General features: G+C 56.6%; 1 protein-coding gene across 2 annotated transcripts in view; it reads left to right on the top strand.

Moving 5' to 3' along the window:
* Positions 1 to 13,249, top strand: part of AGRN (agrin) — a 212,800-nt gene that overhangs the window by 165,992 nt on the left and 33,559 nt on the right. For both annotated transcript variants that reach the window (XM_067567281.1, XM_067567280.1), the window contains exons 11-20: positions 22 to 222; positions 2,776 to 2,921; positions 3,554 to 3,659; positions 4,442 to 4,555; positions 6,668 to 6,832; positions 8,937 to 9,080; positions 9,653 to 9,777; positions 10,099 to 10,204; positions 11,796 to 12,179; positions 12,988 to 13,122. In XM_067567281.1, the coding sequence (XP_067423382.1) occupies positions 22 to 222; positions 2,776 to 2,921; positions 3,554 to 3,659; positions 4,442 to 4,555; positions 6,668 to 6,832; positions 8,937 to 9,080; positions 9,653 to 9,777; positions 10,099 to 10,204; positions 11,796 to 12,179; positions 12,988 to 13,122 (1,626 nt within the window). The remainder of the gene's footprint in view (positions 1 to 21; positions 223 to 2,775; positions 2,922 to 3,553; positions 3,660 to 4,441; positions 4,556 to 6,667; positions 6,833 to 8,936; positions 9,081 to 9,652; positions 9,778 to 10,098; positions 10,205 to 11,795; positions 12,180 to 12,987; positions 13,123 to 13,249) is intronic.

Genomic DNA, 13,249 nt, shown 5'->3' with positions numbered 1-13,249 from the left:
TTCTCCCCCTTCTCCCCCCAGAGTCGTGCGGCAGTGCGGTCTGCTTCTTCGGGAGCACGTGCGTGGGCGGGCAGTGCGTGTGCCCGCGCTGCAAGAGGCAGCCCTTCTCCCAGGTGTGCGGCAGCGACGGCGTCACCTACGACAGCCCGTGCCAGCTGCGGGTGGCTTCCTGCCAGCAGAAGACGACCATCGAGGTTTCCAGGACGGGGCCTTGTGAGGACGGTAGGGGGCTCCATTCCCTCCCGTTCGGGGGGGGGGCAGGAGGATGTGAGGAGCGGGGGGAGGGCTTGGACTTCCTCACGCATGGGGTTTGCACTGTGTGCTCCAAAGGCAAACGTCCTGCACCCATGGTTTGTCCTGCCCCAGCCGTCACCTTCCCGCCCCCTGGGCGACCCACAGAGCGCTCTCTGTGGCAGGGTTTCTTCCTCCCCTCATGGCGCCCGGGGCTCTTGTGTGGCAGGCGTATTTTCAAGGCTTCACCCAATCTCCTGGCAAGCCCCGCTGTGCCTGGAAGGTGGCCGCTCCTTTCTCTGTATCGCAGCAGGCGAGCGGAGCTGCGCTGGGAGCCGGGATGCTCCTCCGCTGCCCCTGCGGCAGGGGAGAGCAGCTCTCCCGAGCTCACGCTGGCGGCTTGGCCTGGCGCTCTGTCATGGACAGCACCTGGCACCCGCCCCCTTTGTCTTTTTAGCCAGCGGTAATGAAAGTTGGCGCCGCCTAATGGGCCTGGGCGCGGAGGCTGATCACGGCTTTAATTTCACACTTCAAAGGGCCCAGGCTCGAGACAGGCGTGAGGAGCGGTTCCTGAGGCCGGGCGCCCAGCTGCCCTGGGACTTGGTTGGGGTCAGGCCCGCGGTTGCCATTAACTGGGTACCTGGGGAAACGTCTCTTTGCTGAGCCCCTGCTCGGCCAGGCTCCAGGGGGGTCCCGGCCGCGGACCCCGTTCTGAGCAGCCCTGGGGCAGGGTGTGGAGGAGATTAGCTGTGTGCAGCCTTTCAGGCTGGTGAGTGAAAGCAGCGGGTCAACAGCCCTGGACAGGCAAGGCCTCTGCGGAGCCCCAGAGGCAGCCTCCTGCACGTCCTGGCCTGCCCATCCCAACCTAGAGTGGGCAGAGGGGCGCTCAGTGACCTCGGCCCATGTAACCCCCCCAGCGCTTCTCTGGAGTCTGGGGGCAATGGGTTAGGGAGATGGACAGAAACCAGGAGCCCACTTCACGCAGGCCGCCAGACAGAGGGTAGCAGATCCAGGCTGGTTTGGAAGGGCCCGATCCCCCTCTGAAGTCAAGGGGAGTCTTGTCACGGACTCGAGTAGGTGTGGGGTGAGGCCCAGCGTGGGAGTCCAGGCTTCAGTGCCTGTCCCTGAGCTCGTCCAGTCCTGCTCCAGCTGGAGGCAGGGAGCTGCCAGCAGCGGCTGAGAAGCGGGTCACTGGGCTGCTCTGCACTGAATCCCCGTTCGTGCCGCTGAGCAGAATGCGGCCAAACTGGGCAAGCTTCCCAGGCTTCCTGGCTTTTTTTGCCCTCAATCCTGACCTGCTGTGTCAGCTGCTGTTCCAGTCCACATGCCCCTCTGCCTGTGCACCTCAATCCTGCCCGTGCACCTCAATCCTGCCCTGCAGCCCCTTGCTGCTCCAGTCCTGGGACCCATACCCCAGGCTCTGCCCTACTGATCCACAGCAGCCTCTGCGGCACCAGCCCTGCCCCTCCTGCATCAATCCTCACCTGCAGTACCCTGCTCTGAAGCAGCCTGGGCCCAGCCACCCGTCAGGGGTGAGGTTAAGGCCTCCAAACTCATTTCATTGGTGGCCTGAAATAGATAAATCCAGACCTCCAGGGCAGGAATACTTCGGAGCAGGGCTGGCCGAAGGCCAGTAGAGGAACAGCATCCGCCTTGCCCCTGCAATGCGTTAACTCTGTCCGCTGAGACCGTCTAGCTCATTGCACGTGTAGTTTAGCCAGATAGGGCTTGAGCGCTGTGGCAGGGTAGGGGGAGTGGAAGACACAACATGATGTTTGATTACAGTCCTCCCCAAGGAATTTCAGGTTGCTGTCCTTCAGGAAGAAGAGCTTAAATAATTCTCTGTGTAACGCCAGCTCCCACCCTTTGATCACTCAATAAAAAAGGGGGCCGTTTTTTTTTTTAAAGCCTTTGAAAATCAACATCTTCCTCTTGCTGCCAGAGCTCTGAGTGTCTCGTGGAGAGGCTGCTAGGTCGGGGAGCTTAGCTGACACACAGCACATGAAGCGTCTCTCTGCCAAGCCAGTAATATCTGCTAGGCTGGACTTTAAACTAAAAAACAAAACCCCAAAAAAACCCCACCCACCCTTTCTGCTCAGGTCTCTGTGTTTATCTGAGCAGAAGGAATCCATTTGCCTGTTGCAGCGCGGGAGGGACAGGCTGGGTTAAAGAGGAGGGAGCCGCTGCTGCTGAGTTAAACTGTTGTGAAGCCAGCCGGCTGCTGGTCGTACTGTGTGTGGAGCTCATCAGCGTCTGATCCCCAGGTAGCCATCCAGGTTGGACATGAGCTCTGAGCTTTTGCTCGCCCAGGCAGCACAGGGATGCTACATGGGGAAGCCCTAAGCCCGGCTTCAAGAAACCTTGAGAGAGAGGTCCCCTTGCCACTGGCCGTATTCTACCCCGGGTGGGCTGGATGCTCTGTCCTAGGGGAGCAGGGTCCTGCTGCCCTTGGAGAACCAGGTGTGCATGATAAGCAGTCAGCCTCCAGGGTCCGTGGCTCTGGGGGGCCCCCCCTCACTCCCGGCACCTTCCTTTCCTGTGCAGAGTGTGGCTCGGGGGGCTCAGGCTCTGGGGACGATAACGAGTGCGAACATAACCGCTGCCGGCTGTACGGGGGCTCGTGGGACGAGGACGTGGAAGAGGATCGCTGTGTGTGTGACTTCATCTGCCTGGCCGTGACACGCAACCCGGTAACTCCCCTCACTCCCCCGCCTGCCCGTCTCTGGCTTTGGGAAGAGAGCTCAGCCCAGGGAGGGGCGGAGGTCTCGCAAGCCCAGCCTGGCACGGGGTAGAGCAGCTCTTCTAACCCCGGCCACAACCGGGGGGGGGGATTTGGAAATCCTGGTAGGGGGGAGAGAAGTTCCTGCAAACTGTCCCAGACTCACAGGGCCCATTCAAGATTTGGAGGAAGTCCCACTGGGTTCCTGTGCCCCTGCTGACCTGTCCATCCTTCCCTCATCCCCCTCTTCTCAGGGGGACTCTCCAAATGCCTGTTGACGCTGGGGCGGAAACAGCCAGTCCACTTGCTGCCCAGAGGCCTTCCCCCCACACTGGGGTTGCCAGAGCTGAGGGACACACCCTGCTGCCCTCCCCCTGGGATCCCAGGTGCTGCAGGCTGGCATCTCCCTCAGTAGCCAGTATTCCCCCTCGGCAGGATTGGCTAGTGCCGGGTGTAGAATACCAGCTTCCCTGCCCAGCACTGGCTGGGCGCTGGGGGCACCCCGGGTGTCTCTCCATTGCTGGGGGGGATAGTCCATTCTCTGCACACTGGGCATGGCAGACAGTGATCTATTTCTCCCCGCCCCGCCAATTCTCCGAGCAGGTGTGCGGCTCTGACGGTGCAACCTATGCTAACGAGTGCGAGCTCAAGAAGACACGCTGCGAGAAACAGCAGGACCTCTACATCACCAGCCAAGGAGCCTGCCGTGGTGAGTCCCCGCTGAGGCTCGGACCCACGGGCATTGAATGCAGCCTTTAGCCAGCTCCGTCCCCACAGCAGCACATGCTCCTCTGCCTTTTGTCTGGGACTGCAACAGGGTCCTTTCTCCACCCTTTGGACCACCACAAACAGGCTGGAGGTTTTAGAGTTTATAAACACCGGTGCGGTATTTATTGGGTCCCCTCCACCAGGTCACCAGTACAGCCTCATGCAGCCACATGCGATTGGTAGTAAACTTCCCCCTTAGCCTGCCCTCCAGGGAGGGAGAGGTCAGGATCTGATCATCCTGGGATCCTGCATCCCCTGGCCCCTGCCAGCCTCCCCACTTACACTTCCTTCCTGGCCTTTCCCAGCTGTCATCAGCTCGTCAGCCTCCTGCCTCATCAAGCCATTGGATGCCCACCCTCCCCAGGGAAAGCCCCTCCATCACTAGAATAGCTCGTACCACAATGACCAGTGTGCGGGGTCAGCTCTAGGCTCCTAGCACTCTGTCACGTGGACTAGCGTTGCTTTGTTGGTACCGATTCAGCAGCAGAGCCGTTTGGGTATCCATTTACACGTCTGCATGCTGCTTCTTGCAATGGGGAGGGCCTGGGGTCCGCAGCCCTGCCCCAGTGAAGAGCAGAGACCAAGGGTGTCTGTGCAGGGAAGACACGGACAGACTCCTCGCCCCGGATCCCATGCATTTGTTACATTGCCGAGACAGCCTGGCTATAGCTGAGGTTCCCTGCCGGCCCAAGATGTGACCTGCATCCCTCCCTCTCTCCGTAGCTGTTGCAACGCCTTCCCCGCCGCTCCTGGTTCTGCACTGCAGCCAGACCATATATGGATGTTGTCCAGACAATACAACCTTGGCCCTCGGAGTGGGCTCAGCTGGCTGCCCAAGTGAGTGAAATGTGGGGCTGGGGGAGGAATCTCTCGTAGCAGACGAGGGAGACGGGGGTCCTGAGTTGTGAATCCCTTGTCGTCCGTTCGCTTCCGGTTCAGAAGCTGCCCTAAATCTCCGCGGGGAGCAATGCAAGAGGGCTGCTCTGGACTGGATGCCCCAAACCTCCGGCCCTCTCTGGGCAAGGACCAGACCCAGCGGGCGCTCTCACGGCCTGCACAGATGGCAGCTGGCTCCCAGTGGAGCGAAGCTCAGACAGGCTTTGGCAAGCGGTGCCTTTGTTTGTTTTCTCTGGGCTGCTCGCCGGGTGGCAGTTCAAAGACAGCGAGCAGAGCTGCTCTGCCGCCTGGCCCGTTATTGGATGGCCGCAGACGTTTCCTAGAGCCTCATCCTGCCTGGGACTGAGCTCCCATGTTACTGGAGCCGAGGGTGCTCAGCGCTCCCCTGGCGGTGCGAGCCCTTACGTAAGGCATCTTTCACCATCTCAGGGCGTTTGGGGCTATGCAAATATTTGCTCCAGCCCTGATCCTGGAGAATGAGTACAAGACAGATCCATGCCCACATCCATGGCAAATCCTTTACAGCCCGTCCTAGCGATGACCGAGAGGTGAATCCACTTCTCAGGAGGCTGCGTTGATGAACGTACCCTTAATATTTATTAAATAATTACCGGAGTCGGCTCTTTCACAGAAGGCGTGTTCTGAAAGGCATTAGCCGTATATTAACCGCTGAGGCTGTGACCGGCTGTTAGGAAAGCACATTAGACTGCGGAAACGCAGTTAAAGCCACGTATGGGCCTGGCTAATGTACGCTTGATGGGGATTTAGTGTCATTTAATGTGCCATGTAATTCAATAAGCAGCAGTGTTCTGACGGCGCCCTCGTCATGGCAGAGCTCTCTTGGCCCGGGGTCACTGCGCGTGGGATTCAGCCCAAAGAGGAACGTCCAAAGGGGCCAGCACCTGGCACCACGTGATCCCAGCCTTCATCGCCCGCTTGTTAAATTCTCAAATTTAATTAATTCTCAAATCGTGCTTTCTCCCACGCTGCCCCTCACGCGGAGCTCCTTGTAACCCCCCCAAAGCCAGCTCATTGTCCTCCCTAAAACTCTTCTTTGCCGCCAGGCCTGCAAAACACTTGACAGCTGTTTAGGGGGCTGGTTTGGTGTGACCCCCTCCCTGCCACCTTGGCCAGCATGGTCTCATTGTTTCCTTGTGCTTCCCCGTTCGTCTGTCTGTCTGCACCGGTTGTCTCTTGTCTTATATTTCCGTTGTAAGCTCCTTGGGGCAGGGACTGCCTTTTTGTTCTGCGTTTGTACAGCACCTGGCGCAATTGGGTCCTGATCTGTGACTGGGGCTCCTAAGGGCTACTGCAATGCAAATTACAATTGTCATCTTATGGGTCAGTGACCCCCCAACTATGGCTGGGGCCTCACACTCCCTTCTGGACTCTCACATGGTATCACCGCCTGGAAGAAGCCACCCGGACTGATTGGCTTGCTCTGAATCCAACTTCTTTTCCACCTTCTGTTCCGCCCTCACATTGGCGACAGGAGCATAAATCTAGATGTAATCACCTGTTGCGAGTGACTCCAGCACCTCGGCTTGTATTTATTCCCCCCAGCTGGTTCTGGAGATAATGATTTCTTCTTATTTCTCTAGTGCAACCCCGGGGAGTGGGGAGGTAGGACGCCACAGCTGCTGGCCTCCCCTTCCTTTCCTAGCCTGTCTCTCACCCCAGATATTATGGGATTATCCATCTCTCTCACCCCGGCTCCCCAGAAATACAGGGGAATCTCTCTCTTTCTCTGGGTCTCCTCCCTCATTTTAGAGAGAGAGGAATGATAGATACCAGCAAAGTGAATAGGCGTAGCCTGAAAGTTTTAAGAGATCCCCCCCATGGTAAGAAGGGGGATTTTAAGGGGAAAAGGTTTGGTAGGGGCTGACAGAGGGTATGTTGATCCGTGTCCTGGTACCAGCCCTGGGAATGTGGTACAACCCCAGACGAGCGGGCCAGGTTGGTGCCTGTAGCCAAGTGAAGCCCGCTCCGGTTTCGGACCCTTGCTGATCGCTGCTGACGGGACTGAGGGTTTGTTCTCTTCGACTCTCTCAGGCATCTGTCTGTGCAACCCCTATGGCTCGTACGGGGGAGCCTGTGACCCCACCACCGGCCAGTGCTCCTGCAAGCCGGGGGTGGGGGGCCTGAAGTGCGACCGCTGCGAGCCCGGCTTCTGGAACTTCCGCGGGATCGTCACGGACGGCAAGAGCGGCTGCACCCGTGAGTACAGGGCAGCGCCGGGGAGGAGGGCGTGTGGGTGGAGGAGCCCACAGAGCACTCGTGTTTACCCTTCCCCGGCTGCCCCTCCCACAAAAATAGGTAACACTGGGATTAAACCATCTCCCTAGAAGAGAGCTTGGCCTGCTTGGCTCCAGATGTTAACTAGATCCCACTTGCTAGGCCTGCTTGGCTCCAGATGTTAACTAGATCCCACTTGCAGGAGGAGAGCCAAACACAGGGGGGGGCTTAAGACCTAACAAGGTAGGGACGGGGAGAATGACACTTCCCAGAGACCAGCCTGTTCCCTTGGGTGGATAGAGCTAATGTTTAAGTTACGTGCCAGGGCCTTGCTATTAGGGAAGGTGCCAGAACCAGGCCTTATTACCCAGCCTGTCTCACCCTGGTCTTTAGGGTTACTGGTTAAGTGGGCGCCAGATCTTTGATTTTTGGTACAATTTTAATAAAACCAAGGCCACCTCTGTTACTCCTCTCTAGCAGGGACATCTGGGCAGGGCTGGTCACTTTCTCTGGGCTGGAAGGAAGGATCGCTCCTAGCACTGTACGGTAGCCCAGACTCTCGGTATTTCTGCTCTTCTCTCAGAGGCTAGCGCTCTGGGGACATGTCTCCAAACTGATGCCAGGCGCTCCCCAACGCTGCTGCGTCAGACCCAGGGGTGACATTGCACTCAGGGGCAAAGGCTGTGTCCACCATCTGGGGTGACAGGAGCCAGCATGCTGGCTACCCAGCCCGTTACAAGGGAACGTCAGACGCTCCCCCAAATCCCTGTCAGGCTCTGAACGACCGATTCCCAAATCTGCGCTGACCTGGCCGACGGTGCCCGTGTACAAACAAGGAAGTAAACAAAAAAAGCCATGTTAATTTCAAGCTCCATCGGAGACACGAGCCAGAAAATCGATATGTGCCAAATGGGGAGAGGACAGACTGGTCAGGGAAAGGAGTGATATGAAGGAGATTGCAAACAATGGAGAATGTGATTCCGTCTCTCTCTCGGTCTCTGAAATGATGGAGATCTCTCTCTCCGGAGTGATAGGCGTGTATCGTGTTTCCACCTGGTCTCAGCCTTGGGTAAAGGGGCTGAATCCAAGTCTCAGGCTCTGGGATTGTGAGCTCAAGTTTTACAATGACATTATGCAGTTAAATGGGAGGCAGGATGCTTTGTCGATTCAAGCACAGGCCTGGGAGGTTAGGACTCTTGAGTTCTACTCTTGGCTCTGGGAGTGAGTGTTGGTCTAAACATAGGCCTGGTAGGTGGGAGGTGATGCCAGAAAAGTTGAGACTGGAAATAGGATGCCAGTCTTTTAACGGAGAAGGTGATGAACCATTGGAACAGCTACCCAAGGGTTGTGGTGAACTCTCCACCACTTGAGGCCTTTAAAGACTCCCTCCAGCTGAACCACAAGATGTGGGCTCCGTGCAGGAATTACTGGACATTTGCCATCTTTGCTGTTCTTTTTTCTCCCCTTTTGTGTGTGTTTGCCTTGTTTTGCCTTCAAGAAACAGGATCAGACTTTAACAACAGCAGCAGTTCCAACCCGTTTCAACTAACTTCTTTCCTTTTCCTCTGACAGGACGTTTCCCCCCTTTTTAATACCATCTAAAAGACTATCAAATGGGGTGTGTGGGGGGGTTCCCTCTAAAAACTCTCTCCAGCTCCAAGGAGAGGGAATAAGGGACAATGTTAAAATGCAAGCCTTATTTAATGCTGTGCATTTCAAGTGCTTTAATTATTTTTCCTTCTTTTTTGTATCTTTAATAAAAGTGTAAAGAGGTTTTTAATGGAGTGTTTGCCATGGTACCAAACAGGCTGAGGACTTGGTTTGCTAAACCCCAAACCTTGTTTAATCTTGGACAGTGACTGGGGCACGTTAACACCTTTGACTCTTTGGTCCCATTTGTTCCATTGAAATGAATGCAACTGGGGGGTTAGTGAAGCTGAATGCACTGATTTGTGGAGGTTCTCAGCTCTTCTGATGGGAGGCACTACCAAGTGCAAAACACATTTGTGATCGGGAAAAGGGGAAGGCGAGCATTCTAAAATGTTGCAATGTTTGTTCCTTTCCTCCCTTCTGCCTCTTCACAAAGCTTGTAACTGCGACCCGGTGGGCTCGGTGCGTGATGACTGCGAGCAGATGACCGGACTGTGCTCTTGTAAGACTGGCATCACCGGCATGAAATGCAATCAGTGCCCCAACGGAAGCAAACTGGGGATGACCGGCTGTGAGAAAGGTGAGGTGAGGAAGCCATTGAGCCCGTGGCTGTTTTTCATTGAGGATGAAATCTCGGGTCACATTGTGATGTACTGGCTAGCGGGTGCACGGATGCCACTGCCCTCTGCTGAACAGAGCGTTAGACCTGTTCATGCGGGTGCCATCCTGTCACCTCTTAGTGGCTGACGCAGAGAGGGGATCCAAGTCCTCGTGCTCAGGCTACCGTAGAGAAGTGGTTACAGCCCACGAAAGTTTATGCCTGCAGAAATTAAATTTGTTAGTCTTTAAAGTGCTACAAGACTCTCGTTCTTTCAGCACTAAGAGCTTATTTTTTAGGAGCAATGTGTCCTGAGTTCTATTCGCATCCACAACAGTGATGTCTGTACACCCACAGACTCATGGCAATAGATTGTCTCAGATCACTGGCCTGTAACCAGTTTGGAGGGCCAGGCAAAAAATCTGTCTTGTGCACCTTCGTGGGACCAGTTTAAACTTCTCGGGAAAGTCCCTGACTGCGCTGGGCTTGTTTTGCATCCACAACCAAGCGCACTACCGCCTGCATATGCCTCTTTTCCTTCCTCTCACCCGCAGATCCCTCTGCGCCAAAGTCCTGCCACGAGATGATCTGCGAGTTCGGGGCATCATGCGTGGAGGTCAACGGCTTTGCCCACTGCGAGTGCCCATCCCTGCTGTGCGTGGAGGCCAACATGACCAAGGTAAAAGGAAGAGGCAGTCTGTGCGGCTGGGGGCCAGACTGCAGGCACTCGTGCATTTAGCCAGCTCGGCCATGCTGCTTCAGAGTCGTCTCCCAGTGTCTCCCTTGTGGGAGGTGCAGTCTCCTCCCAGCAGGGAGGCCAGCAAGATTCTCCCTGGCCTTTAGCCCTTGTCTGATCATTTAAAGAGAGAGGTTTATTTTGCATTGTGGGTGGGGAGGGGTGGAGAAACCCATGTCCCACGTGGGCTCCGCTTTACAGAAGGGCTGATGAGAGGAGGTGCCTGTCTCTCCAGCTGCCTCCACTCTCCCTTGCCCTTCCCAGGTCTGTGGCTCTGACGGGGTGACCTACGGCGACGAGTGCCAGCTGAAGACCATCGCGTGCCGACAGGGGCAGGTCATCAAGGTGAAGCATGTTGGGCAGTGCCATGGTGAGTCTCTTCCCCGGCTGCCCCCCCAGACAGGCATATATGGGCAGTGCCAGCCCTCTCCTCTCTGCATGACTAAGCCCCTAGAAGATAGGAAGGTGATAAGTGACAGTCAGCAATGGTATCCTTCTTTGACAGGTCTTGTGGATGGGGGGAAGCAGTAGTTGTGATATGTCTCGACTTCATTAAGGTTTTCGATACTGTCCCACATGAACTTCTCATGAGCAAACTAGGGCAATATATCCTAGACAAACCTACTATAAAGCGGGTGCACGACTGGTGGGAAAAGCGAACTCAGAGAGTAGTTATCGGTGGTTCATGGTCAAGCTGGAAGGGCATATCGAGTGGGGTCCCTTAGGGATCTGACCTGGGTCTGGTTCTATTCGTATCTATCTTCATGAATAATTTGGGTAATGGCATAGAGAGGACAGTTATACAGTTTGTGGACGATGCCCAGATGGGAGGGGTTGCAAGCACTTTGGAGGACAGCATTAGAATTCAAAATGATCTTGACAAACTGGCAGAAAGGCCTGAAATAAATAGGATGAAATTCAAGGAGGATAAATGCAAAGTACTGCACTTAGGAAGGAATAATCAACGGCCCAAATACAAAATGGGAAATGACTGCCTAGGAAGGAGTGCTGCAGAAATGGATCTGGGAGTTAGAATGGATCACAAACTAAATGCCAATCTGTCAACCACGTGGTGCAGGTGCAAAAGAAGCGAACATGGTTCAGGGCCATATTAGCAGGAGTGTTGTAAGCAAGACACGAGAAGTAATTCTTCTGCCCTACTCAGCACTGCTAAGGCCTCAGCTGGAGGATTGTGTCCAGTTCTGGGCGCCACGTATCAGGAAAGATGTGGGCAAATTGGAGAAAGTCCAGAGGAGAGTAACAAAAATGATGAAAGGTCTAGAGAACACGACCTCGGAGGGAGGATTGAAAAAATGGGGTTTGTTTAGTCTGGAGAAGAGAAGCCTGAGGGGCGAATGATAACAGTCTTCAGGTATGTACAAGGCTGTTATAAAGAGGAGGGTGATAGATTGTTCTCCTTATCCGCTGAAGACAGGAAAAGAAACAATGGGCTTAAATAGCAGCAAGGGAGATTTAGGTTCGCCATTCGGGAGACTTCCCGACTGTCAGGGTAGTTAAGCGCTGGAACAAATGATCTCGGGAGGTTGTGGGGTCTCCATCACCGGAGGTTTGTAAGAACAGGCTAGACAAACACCTGGCAGGGATGGTCTAGATAATACTTAGCCCTGCCTCAGTGCAGGGACTGGACTAAATGACCCATCGAGGTCCCTTCTAGCCTGACATTTCTACGATTTTATGGCGCTGTTAGGCACTCTCCGGCTGCCTCCCTCTGTCCCTCCCCTGGAGGGCTGGCCCTGGGCACTCTTGGGCCCCATGACTGCAAAGGGGGGACCCCACTTCCCCCACACCTCTCAGTGGAAGCAGAGCTTCAAGTGGGCTCAGTTCCCATGGAGAGTGCCCGGGTGCCTGTTTGCTGTTCCCAGCGGGCCGCACGTGGCTGTAGACCCAGCTCCTGTCCACGCCGCCCCTCTAACCACCTCCTCTTGCTGCTCCTCTTTCAGAATCCATCACCCACATGAGTCATACCGTGCACCCCACGCCACTGCCCACGCTGCCCCTGGACAAGCTCCTCCACCCCCCGCCTCTCCGGCTCAGCACTCGGGCCCCCGACCCCACAGAGACGGCCACGGCTTCCCTGCTCTTCGAAGCAAAGCCCGTTCCCAGAAGCCAGCCTGCCACGAGACGGGTGACCACCGCCCGGCCCGCAACCACCGCCTGGACCACTCAGGGGGTCCGCAGGACCACCGTCCGCCCCATCTCCACTGCTCCGGTGGTCCTGGCCACCCCGCAGCCCGCATCCTCAGAGTCTGGCAGTGCAGAAGGCAGCGGAGACCCAGAGCTTGGCATCAGCGGGGACCAGGAAGCCAGTGGGGCTGGCTCTGCCGGTAACTGCCCTCGGCTCTGGTTCAATAGCGTTGCCGTTGCATGGCACCCCAGCCTCTGCGGCCGCCTTAGCAGCTGTTCCAGCTGGCGGGCCCTGAGCGGAGCTGGCACTGCTAAAGCTATCCCAGTGCCAGGGCACTGAGATCGTGCTGCCTCTCAGCTCACGGCCCAGACCTCCTGGAAGGCTTGTCACAGCACCGGCTTGGGGAGGGATCGGAGCTGTGAGGCCGGGGTGAGACCGGCGGTGCGTGCTGCCCGTTCGGCCCTGGGCTTCTCAGCAAAGCAAGGGGGCGTTAGCAGTGAGGAGGGCTGCCTGCGAGGGTTGCCTGCCCGTCCGTCTCCCACAGGCCACCAGGCTGACAGTGGCTACCGCTGACTGGGTCACAGCCCGTCTGAGGAGGCGTCAGACCTGCCCTCTGGCGATTCCAGGCTCCATGTCTCCGTAGCAGTCTCCTGGGCCAGCCTGCGCGGTGTCCTTCAGATAGCTAAGCAGCTCCTCTCCCCGGACGGCTAGCCGCTGAATGCTGTGTGGGGAAAGGCCGACACCAAACACGGGCCCAGGCGGGTCTGGGCCTCGCCCGATTCCAGGGAGGGACTTGGATCTAGGGTTTGGGTTAGGAGACATCTTTAGCTGGTGCTGTAGTGTGGCGATTGGGTCCCGCCTTTAGCCATCGCAACCGGGGTCCCACCTCTAGTCGGGGCTGTGACGGTGGGGTCTCGCCTCTTGCCGTGGCTGGGACAGGTCCAGGGCAGGGGTCCCGCCTCTCGCCGGGGCTCTGATGTGCCCATGTCGTCCCTAATGCCATGCAGGGGAAGAGGAGCCAGAGGAGAGCCAAGTCACGTCCACCCCCGCCGTTGAAAGAGCGACGTGTTACAACACCCCCCTGGGATGCTGCTCGGATGGCAAGACGGCAGCTGTCGACACTGAAGGAAGCAACTGCCCTGGTGAGTGTCTGTCCCACAAGTGGAGGTTGAGGCAAAATCCCTTGATCTCCACGTTGGCGACGAGCGATTGGAAGCCATTGTCCCGTCTAGACTAGAGCCCAGGCACATGACGTGGCACGAAGGCTGG

Source organism: Emydura macquarii, unplaced genomic scaffold (assembly GCF_026122565.2).
Source record: "Emydura macquarii macquarii isolate MOO-44397 ecotype Brisbane River unplaced genomic scaffold, CSIRO-AGI_Emac_v2 contig_2768, whole genome shotgun sequence".
Taxonomy (NCBI): domain Eukaryota; kingdom Metazoa; phylum Chordata; order Testudines; family Chelidae; genus Emydura; species Emydura macquarii.
Note: the sequence above shows the minus strand (reverse complement) of the source record. Positions and strands in the feature narration are given on the sequence as shown.